At 38.4% G+C, this 21,741-nt stretch overlaps 1 protein-coding gene and 1 long non-coding RNA gene across 8 annotated transcripts in view; one reads left to right on the top strand and one right to left on the bottom strand.

Annotated features, from left to right (window-relative positions):
* The window catches only part of GLS (glutaminase), an 80,175-nt gene extending 67,433 nt beyond the window's left edge, over nt 1-12,742 (bottom strand). For 2 of the 4 annotated variants that reach the window (XM_070580469.1, XM_070580467.1), the window contains exon 1: nt 12,101-12,705. In XM_070580469.1, the coding sequence (XP_070436570.1) occupies nt 12,101-12,498 (398 nt within the window). In that variant the 5' untranslated portion in view covers nt 12,499-12,705. Of the gene's footprint in view, nt 1-11,510; nt 11,929-12,100 lie in introns of those variants that run through there. The other 2 variants (XM_070580468.1, XM_008516545.2) reach the window with 2 other exon arrangements.
* A 137-nt stretch (nt 12,743-12,879) lies between these two features.
* The window catches only part of LOC139076663 (uncharacterized), a 204,352-nt gene continuing 195,490 nt past the window's right edge, over nt 12,880-21,741 (top strand). For all 4 annotated transcript variants that reach the window (XR_011528491.1, XR_011528492.1, XR_011528494.1 and 1 more), the window contains exons 1-2: nt 12,880-13,207; nt 16,906-17,009. This is a non-coding gene — a long non-coding RNA (uncharacterized lncRNA). The remainder of the gene's footprint in view (nt 13,208-16,905; nt 17,010-21,741) is intronic.

Below are 21,741 nucleotides of genomic sequence, written 5' to 3'. Positions count from 1 at the left end.
CAGATGAGGAAACAGAGGCTCAAAGGGGTCAAGAAACTTTCCAAGACTGCACAGGGGCATATATGTATTTAGAACCCCCATTTCTCTGGCTCCAGAGTCCAAACTATTTACCGCTACAGTATACTGGCTCTCAAACTTACTAGCTAGTTATGACTTTTATAAGGTACAATTTTTCTAGGTCTTACGCTGATCTAAAATCATTGAACAGTGTTCAACAACAATGATGACTTAATATTTAAAGAAAAATTGAGCCAGCTGTCAAAAAAATCAGTGGAAAATAACAGACCAATTATTTACAGAAAATGGTTTGTCAAATAAACTTTAGATAGTGGTAGTTTATCATTTTCAAAAACTGCAGAATAAGCTTTCTATTTATCACACTAGTAAATGGTATTTGCTTTGCCTAAAAGCTATGTAAATAACATAAAATATACACTTCTTTAGCTTATGGTACATAGTGCAAAAAATTAAAATAACCATGTTATTGCCACAGCAAGCAAAAAATGTAAATATTTACTTGCTTTTGGACAAGAAACTGATTTTTATCCACAGGAGAGATTTAAGTCATCCCTATAAAATAGGCCCACACAATAAACGGTCAAAACTGATACAAAGAAAGTACTACCTATCTTAGCATTTAAAAGTTCAGACTCTGATTTGAGAATGAGTTCACTTCAACAGTCTGGTGAGCCCACAAATATAAAGATTCTCCCCAAATTTTCAAATAGGTAGTACTCCAGAGATATTTCTTGACATTACTCCCTCTTCTCTCCACAAATTTAATATGGCTTTGTGGCAACGTTTCACAATAATGTGCTTTACCATTAAAATTCAAAAGCTGAAATAACTGCAGTTTTCAGTAGCTATACAGTAACTAGGAAATCCTTGAAAAGAACTTAAGTTTTAATGACAAAAAAAATATTATTATAGCAGGCTTTCAAATTGTAACATCAACAATTATTGATAAACCCAAGTAAACCCTCCACATTCCCTAGGGAAAAACATAAAATGGTTATGACACTCAGCAACTAAAATAGGACGTAAGGGGAAGATTAGGAAATTCACAGAAAAATCCTTGTTTCACACCTTATTATTCCTTCCCCTTTTTTTTTTTTTTTAAAGATTTTATTTTTTTCCTTTTTCTCCCCAAAGCCCCCCGGTACATAGTTGTGTATTCTTCGTTGTGGGTTCTTCTAGTTGTGGCATGTGGGACGCTGCCCCAGCGTGGTCTGATGAGCAGTGCCATGTCCACGCCCAGGACTCGAACCAACGAAACACTGGGCCGCCTGCAGCGGAGCGCGCGAACTCAACCACTCGGCCACGGGGCCAGCCCCTATTCCTTCCCTTTTATTCTACCTCATTTCCTTTCTAATTTCTGCCTTTAAGATTCTTTCACCATCATTTTGTTCCTTCTTTTCCCATTCCTTTCCCTACTTTACCTTCATAAAATACCTGCCTAAAAATAAAAATGAGTTCTTTAAAAAAAACAGGAAAAAAATCCCATGTATTTAACTGGCATCTAAAATACGTACAGCATTATGTTAGCCATTGCTTACAGTCTAAAAGGGAAAGAGGAGACGTACATTACAAGGAATTACAAGAAAGGAACTATGGGATCCTATCACTGAAAAATTACTTCACTGTGGACTAAAGTTAAGCTTTTCTAGAAGAGATGGAATTTGAGCTGGACTTGAAAGATGGGTAGGAGCTGGAAACATGGCAACAGAAAGCGATTTCCAGCAAAGGAACCAGAATGATCCAAAGCCATGAAGGTAAGCATTCACTGGGTGTTTACAAAGAACAGCAAACAGCTAGAGCACAGAATATAATATATGAATTAAGGTGCCTGTTTCTACCCATGAGCTGTTAAAACACCTAACTTTCAGGGTTGAGAGAGATCTATATAAATCAACCAATAAATGAGGAGACCATTCCCCAAAATTTACATATGGAGTTTAAATTCAGGGCCAACTTCTACAACATGAAAAGAGGCACTGTCTTTGTTTATTTTACTGATCAACCAGTTTCCCAATACCAAAAGACAATTAAAATTCCTCAGTCTGGTATTCAGTTCTCTATAACTTGACTTTGTACAATCTATTCCTAACTTATCACTTATAATTCACCAATGTAATTGACTAGACTCACCGACCTATAAATAAGCCCTGCTATCTCACCTTTACTTTTTACCTATATATGCCTTCTGTCTACAACATTACTCTTCCTAAACCTTAAAGGTATCAATGATCATTCCAATTGTGTCAGAGGGTTTTCCCCAATGGGGTTCTCTATCCTCTTTTTAGCACACACTGAGTGCATCACTAAGTTTTGTAATTTTCTTATACAGCGTATAATGTGCCAACCATCAGGGATATAAAGATGAACAAAGTAAGGTTGCCACCTAGGAGAGGCAAGACTACAGTAATGTGGCCAAAGTACTATGACAGAAGTCTAAGAAAGGTATTAGGAAGTATAAAATAACATTCAATTTTGCCTTGGTGGGTGGGAGAAATCAAGAAAATTTATAATTTATAATTAGGAGCAATACTGAAAATACATCCTCATCAGTTCCAAAATTTTATAAAAGAAAAACCTCTACTATCAAACAAAAGGATGAAAATGAAAAGCAAGTCTTTACTAAAAACAGCAAAAGGAGAAGAGGGAAAAAAACTGAAACCAACTACACTGCTTTATTTCGTTAAATAATGTTTCATATTACCTGACCCCTCCAAGCTATAAGGCTTCAAGGTTGGGGTAAATGCCTTTCTAAATTTTTTTGGGGGGCGGGGGAAGGGTGTCAAATCCCACATAACCCAAACACATAGTTTTAGTATGCTAAATCTACCAGATAGTAAAAAACTGTTTTTTCAACTAGGTTAAAAAAATAAACGAGCTCCACTAATAGAACACAAAAGAATACTTTGGTGTTTTTATTTATGTCTTCATTTTAAAACAATGATCTTTAAAAAATATTTGGAGTTGTTTTTAAATCAGTTTATCATTTTGAATTCAGAGGGGTCTGACAGTAAGTGTCCATCAACACAAGCAAATTAGTAGCTTAAATCTGTGAGGCTGAAAGTTGAATTGAGGGTGGCCATATACCATTATAAGCCTAAGAAAGTGAAAAAAATCTGCTCATCCTCCAAGTCATTTTGCCCCAAGGCTACTGGTGGAATTTAAAAACAAAATCTTACGTCTTTTGTGGCTTTTTGCTGTTGTTTTATCTTAAAACTCTATGTGGTAAAGCAAGGTGGGCCAACTGTCCCCAATTTACAGATAAGGACAGAGTCTCAAAGTCAAGCAACATGTCCAATGTCACACAACTCTTAAGTGGCTAGACTAGAATTAGTCCTAGAAAGCTGGTCCTTAATTCCTAGTCTCAGATTCTTCCTGCTATGCCACACCAACTGTGCTCAGTTGCTAACACTCCATTTTAGGAGGAATACCTGGAGTTCATTCAGAAGAATGAAAGATGAGACTCCTTATATACGGAAGACTTTCTAGCCAAAAGGCTAACAGGTGAATTACTTATGTTAGATGAGTAAATTGTTGTTCTGCCTTGTTAAAACTGCATCCTCTACAAAGCGAGGATGAGATTATATCAAATTAGGGCTGCTGTTTTGATTGGGCTGTACTGAAATTTATTCAAGAGCAAGCCAAAGTAAGAAGCACAAAAGCCAGCTTTATGTGAGGAAGTGGCCAGGCTATCTGTATCAGCTGAGGGCAACTTGTCCATGTGTACAGCTTTAGAAGTCTAACCAAAAGGGGGAGTCTGCCTTTCTCCCACTGGAAGACAAGGAGCTGGGCAGATCAAGTTCCTAACGGGGAAGTCTGTTAGTCCTTCCAACAATGTATACCCTCAGTCAAGTATCCTTTAATAAATTATTCTAGTTGTCAATGTACAGATATTATGTGAATTCTATCACTACAATCTACCCCACTAGAGATGACTTCTTTGAAATAACTAAAATATATAGGTAGAAGTTAATGAAAAGCAAACTTCAGCTACACATGAGGAAAAACAAAATAGCTCTGAAAATGGAACTGGCTGCCTTCTAAGGCAGTGACTCTCTTGTCAAGGAAGTAGTCAAGCAGAGATGAACAACAACCTGTAGGGAATACAACAGAAGAGGAAAAAAAAAAAAAATCAGCTGGGTAGATGGGTTTTCAAGGTCTCTTCCAATCCCAAACCTAAAAAAAGTAATCAATTCAATTAAGTATTTTATTAATCTGCTAATATTAGATTAAAAAACAATAAGTCCTAATATTGTATGAACCTGGTTACGTCATTTAATATCTGTGGGCAGTTTATAAAACATGTAAAAAGAGGTGGAATTAGATATCTTTAAAGCCACTTCCAACTCTAATTCTCACTTTTTGAGTTGCTAAAAATAGACGTCTTCCTAAATTCCTATATTAAAGACCATAAACTTCACTCACTCAGGAACTCTGTATACATAAAGGACCCATGTACACGCATTTTACACATAAAGCTTAATTATCTGGGTTCTTTAAAAACTAAGAGGAATACTTAATGCCACTGAACTGTACACTTAAAAATGTTTTAAACAGTAAATTTTATGTATGTGTATTTTACCACAATCTTTTTCAAAAGCTAAGGGAAACTGGGTACAGAAAGTGAGAGAGAGAGACAATAGCTAAAGTGCAGACATGAAGGACAGAAACAAGATGTAGCAACTGATGCAAGATAGAAAAATTCACAAAAGAACAAACATATTCAAAGCTGAACCAATCAGGGTATTTAGGGAACATCTTACACAACCAAATACAGCTTAGTGTAGGGGCCACGAACAGCAAATACAGCAGAGGACATCTGTTTTTGTAAATAAAGTTTTATTGCAATACGACCATGCCTATTCATTTATGCACTATGGCTGCTTTGCTACAACAGCCGATTTGAATAGTTTGTTAACAGAGACCAGATAGCCTACAAAGCCAAAAATATGTACTATTTGGCTCTTCAGGGAAAAAGTTTGCCAACACTTGCCTTAGAGCATCAGTGTATTTTAGCACACAGTATAGTAATGTTCCCTTATAGAAAAATAAGTTGAACAAGAAATGTTAAGCTGCATTCATTATAATATGGCAGAAAAATATGCAACATTTTCTAAGGAGACTTACACTAGGAATAGTTTACAAATTAAAAACTTTTATGTTTGAGGATAATAATGAATACAACTGGATAATGCTGATAAACAGGAGCTGTACATATCTATTCATAATCTTTTTTCACAACTTGTTCCAATGTAATGGTGCTTACTGCCATACGTACCAGAAACAGGGTATTAGGATAGCACACTAGGACAGCAGAGTAGAGATTTACAAGTTTAAGATTTAACAGGTGTGGTTCCTCTGATTACAGAAATCATGAGAAATATTAAAACTAACTATAAGGAGGCAGGAAAAACAATATCTTCTTACAACTGCTAATATCATTTCACCTTATTTCTCTTTATTACTTTTCCTAAGCATTTTTTAAAAGCTTAAGAACACTTGAGATCTTATCAAACAGAAAATTTTGTATTCCAACTTTTGGCTTAACATGTTATTTTCTTATATCCCTAAAAAGTATCTGTATACTTCTTAAATGACTGAATAAGACTCTTAACTGGATGTAGCATAATTTACTTAACCATTTCAATAATGGTGAACACAAGTTGTTCCCCACTTTTCTCTAATATGTATAATACTGTGCCAAAAATATTAGTGAATAAATCTTTCTACATCTTCTTTCTACACCTCAGTTTATTTTGTTAGCCTAGGTCCCTAAAAGAGTATGAATATATTTAAAGTTCTTCATATAGTTTAAAAACTGTTCTTCAGAAAGTCTGTACTCTTTCAATAACTTCCACCAAGAATCTAAGGAAGTGCCTGTGTCACTCAAAATATCTGCATCAAATGATAATTTTAAAATCTTCTTTAGAGGCTGCACCAGAAATTAGTAGGCAAAAAAATTTTTTAATAGTAATTTTTTTTAAAGATGGGCACCTGAGCTAGTATCTGTTGCCAATCTTTTTTCTTCTTCTTCTTCTTCTTCTTCTCCCCAAAGCCCCCCAGCACATAGCTGTATATTCTACTTATAGGTCCTTCTGGATGTGCTATGTGGGATACCACGTGAGTATGGCTTGACGAGCGGTGCCATATCCACACCCAGGAGTGGAAGCCACAACACCCTGGGGGCTGCCAAAGCAGAGTGTGAACTTTAATCACTCGGCCACGGGGCCGGCCCCAAAAACATATTTCTAAATCCTGAAAGCTATCAATTTTTGTTCATTATGCAGTATCACTAATTCTATGTTTTAAAATTAGTGTTCTCACTATAAACATTTCTTTAGAAACCAGTAAGCAATAACATTACACACCACCAAGAGAATACTTCTTAAAGGAAGCCAAGACACGTTAACATTTTGCTTCTACTACATTGTAGGTGGTCACAAAAATCAGCGAGTGCAGTAATCAGTCACATGCACCCTGTTTCATAACGAAAGCAATTTTATACCTGAGTAGATCCAGGATAAAATCATAGTAAGTGTCTCTACCTGAAAGCTATTTATCTCAGAGATATCAATAATGAGGAGACATTTTTATAATACGTCTGTTCACTCTGCTTTAAGCACTCCTCTTACTAGCAAATGACTCAAAAGGTGAAAAGGCACAGACAGGCAACTCCTTGGTTCACACAGGAGTTAAAGATTGAGCTCCTTAAAGAATGCAAATCCTACAATTAGCTTTTCAGTTTCTACCGCCATAATTTTTCTTCACCTCCGTATCACAAGGAAGGAGAAGAGCTTTTTTACTGATGTAAAACAATGTTTTAAACTTGAAGAAACTGACAAATATCTTCAACAAATTTCTCTTCAAGGTGACATTTATCTTTTTCAGACTAGAATCATGGAACCCCCCCACCACCATTACTTTTCCCTACATACTGTCTCACAAAAAAGACTGAATACTCTTTGGTAGTCACTTCCTGAGTTAGCTGATTTTGAGGTAGGCAGTCTTCTTTGTAGAACAGTAAAGCCTGAAAACAAGCAGCTAAAATTCAAGGAGACTAAGCTTGAGGATCTTATTCATGTTCTTTCCATGAATTTCATCTAAAAATCAATTAGTAGCATGCAGTGCGTTAATTACAGATCATGTACAGATGCATCAATGGCTAAACAGACGAGTGTGGTTTAATGTAAACATAAGGCAGCAAAAAATGTTATGATGTATGTTATGACTTGCCATTAAAACAAAACTAAAACTCACTGATAACTGTAACCTAGAAAAATTTTTTTTAAAGATTGGCACCTGAGCTAACAACTGTTGCCAATCTTCTTTTTTTTTCTCTGCTTTATTTTCCCAACGCCCCCGTACATAGTTGTATATCTTAGTTGCAGGTCCTTCTAGTTGTGGGATGTGGGACACTGCCTCAACGTGGCCTGACGAGCGGTGCCATGTCCGCTCCCAGGATCTGAACCCTGGGCCACCACAGCGGAGCGCGCGAACTTAACCACTCGGCCATGGAGCCGGCCCCGAAAAAATTTTTAATATTGAGGAAATCACAAATAAAATGATTGAGAGGTTCATTGAGAAGCCCCTCCTCGAAAATTAAATATACTTTTAATCTTCATTTTAGTTCAAGTGAATTGTAAAACTGTTCACTTTTACAAATTAAAAGCAAATGTATTATTAAGGGATCATAATATAATTTGTCACCTATCTCAATAAGGTTCTGTTTTTCAATTCCAAAATACACTATCTTTATCTGCCAAATACTGTCTCAAATCTATTATCAGTACTCTTCTATAGACCCAGCTGAAAAGCAGAGCTATTTAATCTTACTTTGAAATTCAATTCTCACAGCATGCAATGTAATTCTTTGCCCCTCACTTTCCATCTAAGAATAAATATGAACCACACAAACAAACGCATACTATGTGAAGCTAACTGAAGTCATTTTTGCTTCACTTTCACTTTTAATATATTTTTAAATATGCTTATTTAAGTAAAAATGTATTTTAAGAATGCCCTGACTTTGTGTAGATGAGTAAATGTACAATTATTGCATCATAACTATGCAGCTTTTAACATACTACGAAAATGCCCTCCAGAATAGATGAACTAATTTTATACTTCTACCAGCAATGTAAGAGTTCCTATTTTCCACACCCTTTGCATCACTTGATTTGACTTAACATCTGCCAATCTGATAGAGTAAAAATGATCTCATTGTTGTTTTAATGGAATACTTTCAATATCGTACCCTGTATGAATTACCTATTTTCTAAAGAGTATACATGTGTTGATATTTTCCCAGCCTAGTCCTTCTCTATTATCTCTCTTTTCCTTTCTAATTAAACAATAAAATGCCCAAACAAAAAATAACTTAAAAATGCCCTCTCTTCCCCACCTGCCGACTCTCCCAGGGACCCTTCACTAAGATAGGATATATACTTCTGGGCTTTTCATTTCAGAAATGAAGCATGCTACACTTGACAGAGAAGACTGTGATAAAAACACCCATTTTATGCCAATGGGCAAGCATTGGCATAAAGGTTACTCAAGAACCTTGAGTGCTATAGCATGGTTTGTGACTTTGATACATTGCTCATTCCAGTCTGTATTGGTTTTCTGGAAGGACAGTGATATTTTGAAATTAAAACTCTATGATTAATCTCAAAACAGCACACAAAATAGATTGAAATGAGACAAAAGAATGGATATGAAGGTACAGATTTCAAATTTAAGTCATCAGATATGTGGAGACCAATGTGGAAATGGAGGTTGGATAAGAGATGAAATATTACCTACACAAAGATGAGAGTCAAAGCTGAGAGAAGGCATATGCTGTTGAGAAGGCAGACAAGTGGGAAAGAAGCAGAGACCTCAGGCTCAGAGTTTACCCAGTGAGCAAACCCCACAACCCCCAGGAAAGCAAAGAGAACCATTTAAAGAGAAGAGAGGCAAGCAAAGTGGTTTTCAAAATAATGGAATGACGTTAACAAAATTAAATAAGAGCACTGGAGGGAAAACTGAGCAAAGACATTACATTTTTTCCATAAAATATTTAAGATAGTAGTAAAATCTTAACCTAACCAGGAACCTAAACCAGAATTGAAGTTGGTTGAAGGAGATGGCACAGCCTATGATGACAATGGTTCAAAGAGGTGAACAAATGGAACAAAAAGTAGGTAGATAACTTGCTTATACGCCAACTCCTTCCAGAATACAATATGGGAAGGTTAATAAAACATAAAGTCAGACCAAGGAAAGGAGGAAAAGTATCCCAGCCATGTAAACTAATAAAATTGCTATGGTTCAGTATTACACTCACTCTGAGCTTACTGGCAAGCAGGGCAAAAAGGTAAACAGTGCAACCCACATACAGTCATGCATCGCTTAACGACATGGATATGTGCTGAGAAATTTGACGTCAGTCTATTTTGTCGCTGTGTGAACGTCACCTACACAAACCTAGATGGTATAGCCTACTACACACCTAGGCTGTATGGTACTAATCCTATGGGACCACTGTCGTATTTGCAGTCCATCACTGATCGCAGCACACGATTATAGTTTCATATAAGAAACACAACAATTTCTCAAGAGAAATTTTTTTCTGGAAACAGAAAAACAAAAAGAAATTTCTCATGTGTGACCCTAAAATTCAAAGGCTAATGTCTTTGTCAGGTTTTACAATAAATGAAGCAATTTTACTCTTATTTAATACACAGTTATGTAGTATTTAACAAAAGCCAAATATTGCCTTAAGCCTTTTACAAAATGTTAGCTCCTTTAATTTTCATGGGGCTATTTCTTTTAATTACCCTCTATGAGACCTGCCAGAGTCCTGAGTGCTGGCATTCCAGGTGGCTTGCTGACGGAGGGATGACCTATGCTTTGGAAGCTGAGCATTAGACAGGATAACAGGATCAACTAGAGGCTTACCTCCCAGAATAAGAGAAACGTTTATCACATAAAGGCAAAATGGAAGGGGTCAAAGGAGGAAAGCTACATTTGAAAACCAAATCATTCAAGAAACAGAATCGTTAACCAGATTAAAATTTTGTTTCAATCTTGAAGCCAGCGTTCCTCACTTTATATGTAAATTGGAGATAGTTGGGGTTCACTCCTGATAACACTGACTGAAAACTCTCAGGATTATCAGATACTCGGATTGCTCCTGAACCAATCTAGTTATTACTTCAAATTTTGGTGGCAAAAAAATAAACTCCTTTGAACTATGGTAAACAAGGTTATCTTATTGGCAATTTGAACTTCCAGAGTATCTGAGCAAATATTCTTGAAGGATTCCCTCCCTAGACTGGTTTTCTTTGGAGGTTAGCAGGCACAGGATGGGACATTTTTTATAGAGGGCTGTCAATAAGTATTAGCCAAAATAGTGTTTCAAAATTATTGCTACGAGATGATTTCTTATTTAGAAGGCAATGAAGCTAAAAGCTTCTGGGAAACATGTAAATCACAAAAGAAGCTCAATTTCCTATCTGACAAAGCGGAAGAGGGACACTAGGGTCACTGAAGAGACAATGGAAGACATATTTTCAATGGAAAGAAAGCAGTTCCCATCCTAGGACCTTGAAGGATTTTTAAATGCTAATAATTGCATTTTGCAATTCTGTCACTCTGAGCGTATTTAAACTAGTTACATGCCTGGTAAACCAGATGTCAAGGCAAAACTGAGTATCAGATAAGATTAAGCACACATATTCTAGTCCCTAAAAAACATTAGAGAGGTAAAAATTTAACAAAAGTCCAGCTTTTTAGAACTTGAAGGGATATGAATCATCTAACCAAAGATGTTAAATGATCTGCCCACGGTCATAAGGCTACTTCGCAGCACAAAACCATTATCACAGAATACTACAAATTTTGCCCATCACCAAATGATTTTTTTTAAATAACGTTTTTCAGTCTGGGAAAACAACTTCAGATTGGAATGTTTTAGGAAGGTGCCAACTTCAATTACAGGAAATATTATGCAGGCCTGAGACTGAAAGTTTAAGAATCACTCTTTCAGCCTGACTTAAGGTACTCCGGAGCTGGAGATAGTAGTAACATCAGTAAAAGGGAGACAAAACAGTCACATAACGTCAGCACAAAGTCAGAAAAACAGAAGGGTATAAAGAGGGCAGACAGGTATACTTTTACTCACATTGGGAAAACAAAGTTTGTGTCCATTTATACCACACAAAACAAAATATCCGGGAAATTACGTAAGAAAAACCAATTTTAAGATTAAATTGCTGTGCAGTATAGATGAGTTAATATCCTACCACAATTTAAATCACAAAAGCTACTTTCCTCGGATTTTTCAGTTAGTTTTACCCATCACATTTCATCTTGGCTATTTTGACGCCCCCCACCCCAAAAATGCGCCCATTTCATGGAAGACATCAGACAGGCCAAAGCTGGTCCCCAGGGCAAACAGGTGGTCTGTACTGCGTGCCCCATCTTCTCGGCCACATGACTCTCTTCTTCCTCACCTCGTTTCAGAAACACTATTTCCGGTGCCCCAGATGGCTCTACACAGGCCTGCAGGGGCCACTCCAGAAATACTAAGCATACTCGGCTACACAGGCTTCCAAAATGATGGTGGCAGAGATCGAAGGAGGGCAGGCTGAGAGGACACTCGAGCCTGGAAAAGCGACGAGTCAGGGAGGCAGAGGCTTTGCTCAACGCCCGACTCCCAAATGTCACTCGCTGGAGACGTTCGTGTGGCATCACCACCAAGGGCTGGGCGGGCGCCAGGCGCTGCAGCCAGGACCGGGCACGGAGCAGGCGGCGCGGGCCGGGCAGCCGCAGCTCCAGGGCGGCGGCGGGGGCGGGGGGCCCGGGCCGCCCCTCGCGGCTCCCCGCTGGCGGCCCGCGCCGGGAGCGGGGAAGGGAAGTGTGGGCCGAGCTGAGGGGCGCGGGCGGGGCCGGGCCTAATCACATGGCGCAGACGGCGCAGGCCGCCCGGCATCTCTTTCTTTCTCTTTCTCGAACCTCCGCTCCCCTCCCACCCCCCCGCAGGCCCCTCCCGAGCCTGGGCCCCACGCGGGACTAGGCCTCCTCGTCTCGCCGAGACACTCACTTTTCGCCTGAGGCCACCAGTTCCTTGCCCTCGCTGTTGCCGAACGCGTCCGGCTCCCCGGGACCGTCCTTGGGGCCAGGCGCCGGCGGGGCCGCGGGCGGGGTAGCCCCGGGCTGCTGCTGCGGCGGCGGCGTCGTGCCCCCCTTGCCCAGCTCCTGCAGGATCTCCGAGGGGGAGCTGGAGAGGCCCCGCGTTAGGGGTCCCGCCGGCCGGCCGCCCCCGCCCCACCACGGGTAGAGCCGCGCGGCGGCCGCCGAGCTCGCAGCCGCGCGTCCCCCGCCCCGGGGGCGCCGGCTCAAGGTGCCGAGGGGCTGCGCCCGCCTCAGAGCGGCGCAGGCGGCGGCGGGCGGCCGCAGGAGCAGGTCCCGCAGCATCGCCGAGCCTCGCAGCCGCATCATGCCGCCGAGTCTGTCAGCGCCCGCAGGACAGGGGAGGATGCTCGGGGCGTGGGCGGCCGCTCTCCTCCGGGAACGCGGTCTCCGGCAGGACGCCGAGAGGGCAAGAGAGGACAAGGAGAGGGACGTGGGTGTGGTTCCGGCTCCCGCAGCCGCCGCTGCCGCTCCTGAGCTGCCCGCGACCGCTCTTCTTCTCACCCCTGAGGGCTCCGCACTAAGGCTGAAGCGCAGGGGAGGGCTGGAGACATTCCCCGCTCCCCCTGGCGGGGGCGGGAGGACGCCGGCGTCCTGCCCCCTTCGCCTGCTCTAATTGGCTCAGCTCTTCGACCTCTCTTCTGATTGGTTACTAGAGCAGTCAAACTTCTCTCGGCGCCGGGTGCGCGAAGAGTTGGGCGGGGCACCGGCGGTGGGCGGGGAGAAGAGTCACACTGACGTGTGAGACGGGGGAGTTGGGCCGGGTCCTGAGTAGCCCGTTCCTCTTTCGTGACCAGCTCCGATGCTGCCCTAGTTGGGAGCTGGGGTCTCGGAGTCTCGTCATTTGTGAAGCACAGGGGCTCCGGGACTGTGGGGCCTCGAACTGCTGGGGAGACTGATGAGCAAGAGCCCCCCGCAGCCGAGAGGCCGGCGGTCATTGGCGTTGGCCGGAGCTGGCGTCCGGCCGGGCCGTCGGAGTTTGGCTGGTCCAAGTTTGCAGCTGGCCCTCGGCTACCTGGTGAGGGCGTGTGGCGACGCGACTGAGGGACGCGGGCCCGAGAAGGCTGCCCTAGAGGAGCCTCGGCCCTCTCCCAAATGTTGCATTTACTTGAAACTTTCCATGGTTGGCGACTACCCAGATGTGAAGTGTTTTGGAAAAAATGAGCAAAATCCTTTCAGCTATGCGACTTAGCCATGTGAAGGGTTGGAGTTCTAGAGGAGGGCAAAGACAGAGGGAAATGCCAGAATACGACTGCTTTCCTTTTTAAAAAATATTTTTTTAAAATTTACATCAGCATCTCAAAACTATTTTTGAACAGCAATGATTCCTTGAACACTAGTTTGCTGAAAGCAAAATTGTAGATACTTGTCTGTTTTAAAAGCTGCTTCATCGTTTTAAAATAGAAACATCCTAATACTGGTTCTCTAAGTCGTTTCCGACTACTGTATTACTTTATCCATTTGTCCTTTTGGACTTGTAGTAAAAGAGCCAAGGATCTGAAAACTGAATTTTTCTCTGAGCCTACAGATACACTCCACTCCACGCCAGAAATGTTTTCAGACGATGTCCTGAAACACTTAGGTTTAAACGCATAGATCCACAAAGGTTAATGGGATGATTTTTATGAAACAGGAAGGGTGTGTGTCAGGTGCATCATTAATTGATCACCAGATTTAGTAATCTAATGAATCTTAAAATATTATACTAGATTAATAATAGGCTGTACTCACAGGTTATGTGACCTTTGGCATATCACGGTCTTGCCATGTTTAAGTTTTTTCTGTCTGCTCCTTAACTGGAAGAACATGGAAAAAGCTATCATGTGTAACGCATTTAATCACCTTAAAAAAAGTTAATATGATTGCAAATTATTTAGAGGGATTTTATTACTACTTAACATTACTTTTCACTAAAATTTGATGAGTCAAAGTAATAATATATTCAGGAAAAGGAATATCAAGTTTTGGAGGAAAGGTAACAAATACTACATCTTCCTAACCTTTCTAATCTGACTTATCAATGACATAGGCCTGTATATTGTCCAATCTCTTAGATAGATATAACTATGCATATAACTAGTTATCAATTTTGACTGCCTGCCTCCTTTCTCTCTACTACATCCAAGCTATTGACAAATTCAGTTATTATTTTCCTCCTGGTTTTTCTTTTAGATTCTCTAATTTTCCTATGAAAATTCTTTCCAATATTTAAAGGATTAAATACCTTATAGTATACTTAACAAATATAGAAAGTAAATTTAGCAATAGATTATTTTCTAGAGTTTCTATTTTCAGGGATGAGCTGGTAAGAGTAGACATATGTTACTCCTAATATTTAGAAGAACTTAGAGTCCACTGAAATTTAACCCCTTCTTTGAGAAGACCAATGAAGATGTTACAAACAGAAAATTGAAACTACTATAAATAGATTAAAAATGTGACTCACTAATACTTTCACTTGATTCTTCATCTTATATCATTTTTTAAGTCTTTAATGGGTTTTTTTAGTCAAATACAACTTTAGTACTGTGAATTGGAGTTAATTACTATTTCCATTAGGTTAATTATTTATTAAATCATATCATCATATAAAACAGTCTATCTCTATAAAAACATTTTATGCACATACGATAGTCCACCAAAACATCTAAAAATAGGAAATTTCTCTCCAGATTAACATGTGGCTAGGTTGTCAGAGCTCCTCTTAGACTTCCTCTTTGCTACCAGTTAAGTGCAGCTATCCCGCAACAGATTGTGTTCCCATAGCCGTTGAGAAGATAATCAAACATGGAAAGAGAAAACTGGAATTTCTGCACTTTGTATCTATTCTAACTAGAACAATTCCTGAGCTTCTGTGTTCTTTTGAAGATTAGAAAAGGCTAATATTTCAAGATTATATATAATTTCCTGATCTTGCCCTCCACAAATACTAAAATGTTATTATTTATTGATCTAGAGCTAAATAGAAAATAATTCTCCTTTGACCAACAGCTTAAAAGAAATGCCTAAGGTTTTTATGTTTGAAATTCTTCTACTTAGAGAATAAGGTTCAGGAAACTTCTAAACAAGCTTCTGCTACCACTTCCCTTTCTTCTGTTGGTTTCCTGCTTTAACTGGCCAACTTCCTAGCCTCGCTGACCAACCCTGCCAAACATGACTTATTTTTCCAAAGCTGAATTTAGATCTATATTAGGGTATTATAAATCCCTCATCTATAAAATGGGGATAATACTGGTATCTTATCTCATAGGGTTGTTACGAGGATTAAATGAATCAATATGTGTAAAGTACTCAGAACAATGCCAGTAGCACTCCATAATTGTTAGATATAATAATAATTATAGTTATAATATATAATATATAATATAATATATAATATGTATATAATACATAATATATAATAATAATTATAGTTATAATTTTGTTGTGCAGTGTGATTAGTTGTCACTTCTATTATTGAAAAGTCAAACTGGGAATTGTTTTAAACCATCTAATCATAAATATCACTTAAAAAGAAGCCAGCTCCCCAAAATGAGATCGTTTACTTACTTCATTTTTTAGAAAACAAACCAATAATTTCCAAAGTATCTTAAAATAGAAAGAGACTGCTGCAAAGACAGTCAGATTAAGCTAAGCTAGGCTCAGTGCCCAAGATACTATTTACAAATAACTTTTAAAAAATACAAAAGAAAGATCTGCTAGACCAAAAAAAGAAAAGGCCTGAATGTACATGTCACACATAACCAAATCTAAAAATCTACCATTTGCACCTATGTAAATTAAACTTCTGTTCCTTGCAACATCACACAAAAATGGCAAGACAGATTTTTGTCAAATCTGAAGAGACCATTTGAATTGTCTCATTTAAAATACTAAGTATAGGGGCTAGCCTGTGGCCAAGTGGTTAAAGTTCCACGTGCTCTGATTTAGCAGCCCTGGTTGGCGGGTTTGCATTCCAGGCGTGAACCTACTCCACTCATCATAGCCATGCTGTGGAGGTGTCCCATGTTCAAAGTAAAGGAAGATTGGTACAGATGTCAGCTCAGGGCTAATCTTCCTCAAGCAAAAAAAAAAAAAAAAGAGGAAGATTGGCAATAGATGTTAGCTCAGGGTGAATCTTCCTCACCAAATAAATAAACAAGCAAAATACTATATGAAATTCTTTTTGATGGTCCCCTGATGGCCAGAATGGAAGTGGGGTGGTAATCAGTTATGTTCCTTCATTCAGAGTGATATGGTAGAGATTTCAATTTGTTCAGTTTATAAGTTAATATTGTGTATACTTAGATCACAATTACATGCATGGGCCTCCAGATATTTACTGATTTCTCAAAGTGATTTTAATTCTTATTTTTTTGTAGATTCATAGAAAATATTAAATTAGACTAAACCCCATCCCAGAGATAAGGAAGTCTTACTTGTATACTAGCAAAACTTAAAAATACTCTAATTTTGTAAATAGTCCAAAAGTTAATCAAAAGGATACCTTGAGAATGAAAACAACCTCAGAGGTGGATTGTATTGCTGTTCCCAAATATTTTTGTCCCTCCCAATGGCACTTTACCTCCCCCGACTTGTCGAATGGCAGGTTTGGCCTTATGCCTTGATTTGTTCAATGAAATATGAAAGGAAGTAATATACGCCACTGCTGAGCAGAAACTTTAAGAGTTGTCACTTGGTTCTATTGTCTCTCTTTTCATTTTGCAACAAGAACAGCATGTGCCAAAGAGGAATGCTCCTTCACCTGGTTTCCAGAATGATGGAACAAAGCTGAAGATGACTGTGATTGCCAAATAACATGAAGAGAAATAAACTTTACTGTAAGTAATTTCACTTAGGGGGTTATTACCACAGAATTGCTTAACTTAGATTGACTGGTATCTCATCCGACTTGAATGAAGAAGACTTGGGAGCCATGAGACTAATCCAGATTACAAATGGTATTTGAAGACTCTAAAAGATAGGCAGTCAACCTCCAGAACAATTGAATCTGAGTACCATTGACAGGACAGTCAGAATAGGCATTCTCTTTCAGGGACGCTTAAAACCAAAGTTTAGGTAGGAGATGTTTGATTGATTTGAATATTTCATATGTTTTTGGACACTTTAATTGGGGAAAATTAGCAGTGGTTTGAATTATGAGCTCCATATCAATTATGCTAAGTTGGTTTTATGCTATGAAACCTAATGTTGGTTTAGCATCTGAAATTTGTCACATTTCCTAAGCCCTGAGGAAGAAAAATAAGCCTGGACTTTTGTCTATTTATGCTCATCCAAGGGTAATATCATATTACCAGTTCAGAAACCAATTACTGAACTCCACTGACACCAGAGAGCTAAATCCAAAATTCAGACATTTGAAGAAGAGCATCAGAGTTCACAGTAGTGTATTTTGATGTTTTGTAGTAAAGAGGAATCAGTATTCATCCTCTGTATAGTGTGGATTCCTTCAAACTCTATCTTTACTTTTCAAGAGTCTGACATTTATAGTCAGCATGTGATTCCCTCTGGCCAATTATAAGTTACAAAAGACAGCTTGATTTCTGATTGAGCTGCTTCTCATAGTCACAACACCATGTGGTGTGTTCTGAGGCAGAGCTTTATTTATATGCACCCCAGATAGTACAACAAACAGTGTGATGTATAAAAAATCTCTGTAAAAACCACCCAAATGTTTATCAGTAAAAGAATTTACTAAAATAATGTGAGATTTCCATATAATGGGGTAACATACGTTATTTAAAATTAATGATCCTTAGTATCATGTATTAAAGTGGATAAGTCTCAAAAACAAAGTTGAGGGAAAAAAGTTATAGTTGGATATGTATATTATGATACCATGATTATAAAATTGAAAACATACAAAACATTATTTATAGAGTTATGCATATGTGGTTTAAAAGTTTCAAATGTGCATAGGAATAATGAACACCAGATTCAGTGTAGTGGTTATTATCTCCGAGTACATATAGTGAAGAATGAGATTGAAGAGATGTACACAGAGAGTTTCAACTGTGTCTGTAATGACTGATTTTTTTTTTAAATATTTTTTAAAATCTGAGACAAATATGGCACCTGAGTAGTTGATACACAGATGTTTGTTATATTCTGTCTTTTTTCTTTGTTTGAAATATTTTATAATTAAAGAAAAGAAGCTTTATTATAATGTTGAAAGCCATTGCTTTTCTCTCACAATTATAAGTATAGAAAATATTACAAATCCAATATTCAATTTTTAATGGTTCCTCTTAAACTTTAATTTTGCCTAACCAATGCCGAGTGACATAACTAGTAAGTGATATGGCTACCCTGTAAGTATGTTTCAAGACTGCAACTAACAGGCAAATATCCTTGAACCAAAGGTTTTACAAATGGTAAGAATAACTAATATTTAACCGAAAAACCTGTAAAAAAAATTTATTTGGTTCTTGGCTATCCAAACATAAATATGAAAGCAATTCTTTCATTAATAAAATATAAATAAAAAATATATCCTTCCTTCCTTCCTTTGAAGTTAAAGAAGTTCTTTATCTTTGTGACATTCCTATTGGAGACAGGTGTCAATTGCTAAATTTTATGGCTATAGAAATTATGAGTTAATAAGGTCACATAGCTAATTAATAATAGAGTTGGCAAAGACACACCCTCCAGCTAGATATGGCCCTTACCCTCATTTCTTTTGAACTATTGGACAAATGCCTACAAGAGACATGTTTATGGGTGCAAAAACACCACAAGCCTCTTAAAAATCTTTGGGAGTAATTTCCCCAATAAAAGGCTCAGTAGGTAACTTGAGTAAAGCAGACCAGTTTATAATATTTTAGGGAATGATGAGGCTCCAGTAAGTTGGAATTAGAATACTCTGTCTAAAGGGGCAGTAGCTAATCCACTCCAGCCAATTTTAGCTAAGTGCAATGCAGGCACAGTTAGCCAGATCTTTGGATTCTTTAAGATAATGCAGAAATACAATTCTTAAAATAAACAAAATTCCCTGCCTTTAAATGTAAGCAGCTCATTCAATTTTTTTAATGCTATACTAGTCAAACAAACTATCTGCAAGAATAATTTGGCCCATGGGCCACCATGTTTCCAACTCTGCCCTGAACAGTCAGATGATGGTAGCAATATAACGTTCTTTGAGGTTTATTCCCAGGTGCAGATTCTACTCCAGATCAATTAGTTCTAGCCAGTCATGGAAATCTCATTCCCCTTGAAACTGCTGTAGCTATCTTGCTGCCAGGAAAGGAGCCAGCCTTAAGAGAAATGCAACACACCAAGGCCAACAGAGTGGAGAGAGAAAAAGCATCTGGAATCTCCATGACATTCATGAGCTACTGACTCAACCAACTCTGTTGCCTGGCCTTCTTTGTTACATGTGGTGCATTTCCTTATTATTTAAATCATTTTGAATCTGGGTTTCTCTTAACACATCCTGACTGATTCTTAATCACGCTATAGAAGATTCTTTCTCTGTGTCTGTCTTTCTCTTTGCCCTGAGTACAATTTGTTACATCCTCTTTCTCTCTCATTTTTTTTAACCCCTCTAAATTATATATCTATGTTTTAACCTATTTATGTATTATATGACTCCCTCAATTGTTTGAGGGCCACATTTGATAGGCTTGCATGATTTAAAATAAAGGGATGCCAGTGGAGGTACAGTAAGCATCAAGAAGCCTGCCCCAACCTTCAGTTTGGACCCTGAATCACTTCTGTAACTCTAGATTTGCTTCCCTTCTCTCCCAACAAAAAATATTGAGCCATATTAAGACAACCGGCTTTGCCATTCTGCTAAACTAGACTTCTATACTTTATACATAAACTCCTAATTAAAATACAATATTCTGGATTGGTTAGTGTTTGAACCTTAATTTGCTGTCCTTCACTCTTGCCAAACTGATCGATTTTCTTTCACCTAACTACCTTCCCTCCTTGGAGTCTTTGCTTACACCATTCTTATCACTTTATATGTCCTAAGCCCCTCTCTCTATTCATCAAAATTCCACTGACCCTTCAAGGTTCCCATCTTACTTCTTCATGGTGCTCTCCAATTTCTTATATGACACGCCTTTTATCCTCATAACAGCTATTACTCTCATAACAGCGATTTGAGATAGGCGAGTAGGTACAATCTCATTTTGCAGGTGAGAAAATTGACACAGAAACGTTAAGTAATCTGTTCAACATTTCAGTGACTTGCCTTAGAAATGCCTTGCATTTCTTGACTCTATGGCTTTGACCTCTACCCATTCCCCTAACCATTGCCATCTGGATATACCTTCTCTTTCCTAAGAACTCAGCTCAAATGTCATCTCCTCTGGAAAGACTTCCCTGACCTCTCCAGGCAGAGGGAAGTGGTTCTTCATCTCTATATCAGGGTTCACTTGGTATTATCTTCGTTTATTGCATTACTCTATTTGTGTGCATCTGTCTCCGAGCTAGACAGGAGGATTTTGATTTTCTAGCTTTCAATATATCCACCATCATTTCAATAACATAATTGAGGCTCTTTAATGTAATATAGGAGTTTATTAACTGGAAAATAAAAGAAGTATATTAGAAAAATGAACCCTTCACAATTTTATTTGAATCTTGAGTAAATTACTTCTCTATTATATTTCACAAAGAGGAGGAAACATTAAAAATTCAAACTGCAAAAGGACTTTGTGGACACCTTGTTTTTAGTGACTGACTACCTGTGCCAGCCACCATGGTGGGAGCTGAGGTTACACAGATGAATAAAACATGGTCTTTTGGTTTGAGGAGGTCGATGAAACACAGATACATAAACTCCTAATTAAAATACAATATTCTGGATGCTGTAAACATTATGTATATATGTATATTCAGTGGATAAAGATGACATAGAAATGAATTCTATCAGAAAGATATGGAATATTCTAGAAAGGAGGTGACATCTGCCAGATAGAAATCCAGATGTATAAGGTTGACAAGGGCATTCTTTCAAGAACAAAAGAACAAAGTTAAATGGTAGATTCAGGGAATTACAAATAATCTGATACAATATTATTAGCACTCTACCTTGAGTATTTCCAGTCTCCTCCCGTGTAGGATTGCATGTCCCTGCAATGTCTCCATACAACTTCGTTTGGCCAGGGATATGAGATTATAAGCTTAAAAAGCCAATGCATAATTTTCTACTCTGCCTTTCTCTATTCCACTATAACTGTTAATGCTTGGAGCAGTGGCTGATCTGTCTACCTGGGTCTCTGAGTTCAGAGAAAGAAACTTTGTCATTTTATGCTTCTGTGATTGAGGATTGTTTGTTACCAAAGCAAAATTTATCCTATCCTGATTGATCCATTGAATATGAGAAGGTAGAGGAAAGAGAATTGGATCATCGAGAAGCCAGTCCTATTGACAGCACATATAAAAATGCCCATTTACCTCAAAGTGTGTGTCCAAAATATTTGAATCAGTGAATTCAAGTAAACATATTTTATGCTTTTTCAATTGAATGCCATTTCTGACTAGCTATTCTTCTTTCCACAACTAACTTCAAGGTTGTCAAATGTAATCTGAGTTAAGAAA

This window comes from Equus przewalskii, chromosome 17 (genome assembly GCF_037783145.1).
Source record: "Equus przewalskii isolate Varuska chromosome 17, EquPr2, whole genome shotgun sequence".
In the NCBI taxonomy this organism is placed as follows: domain Eukaryota; kingdom Metazoa; phylum Chordata; class Mammalia; order Perissodactyla; family Equidae; genus Equus; species Equus przewalskii.
Note: the sequence above shows the minus strand (reverse complement) of the source record. Positions and strands in the feature narration are given on the sequence as shown.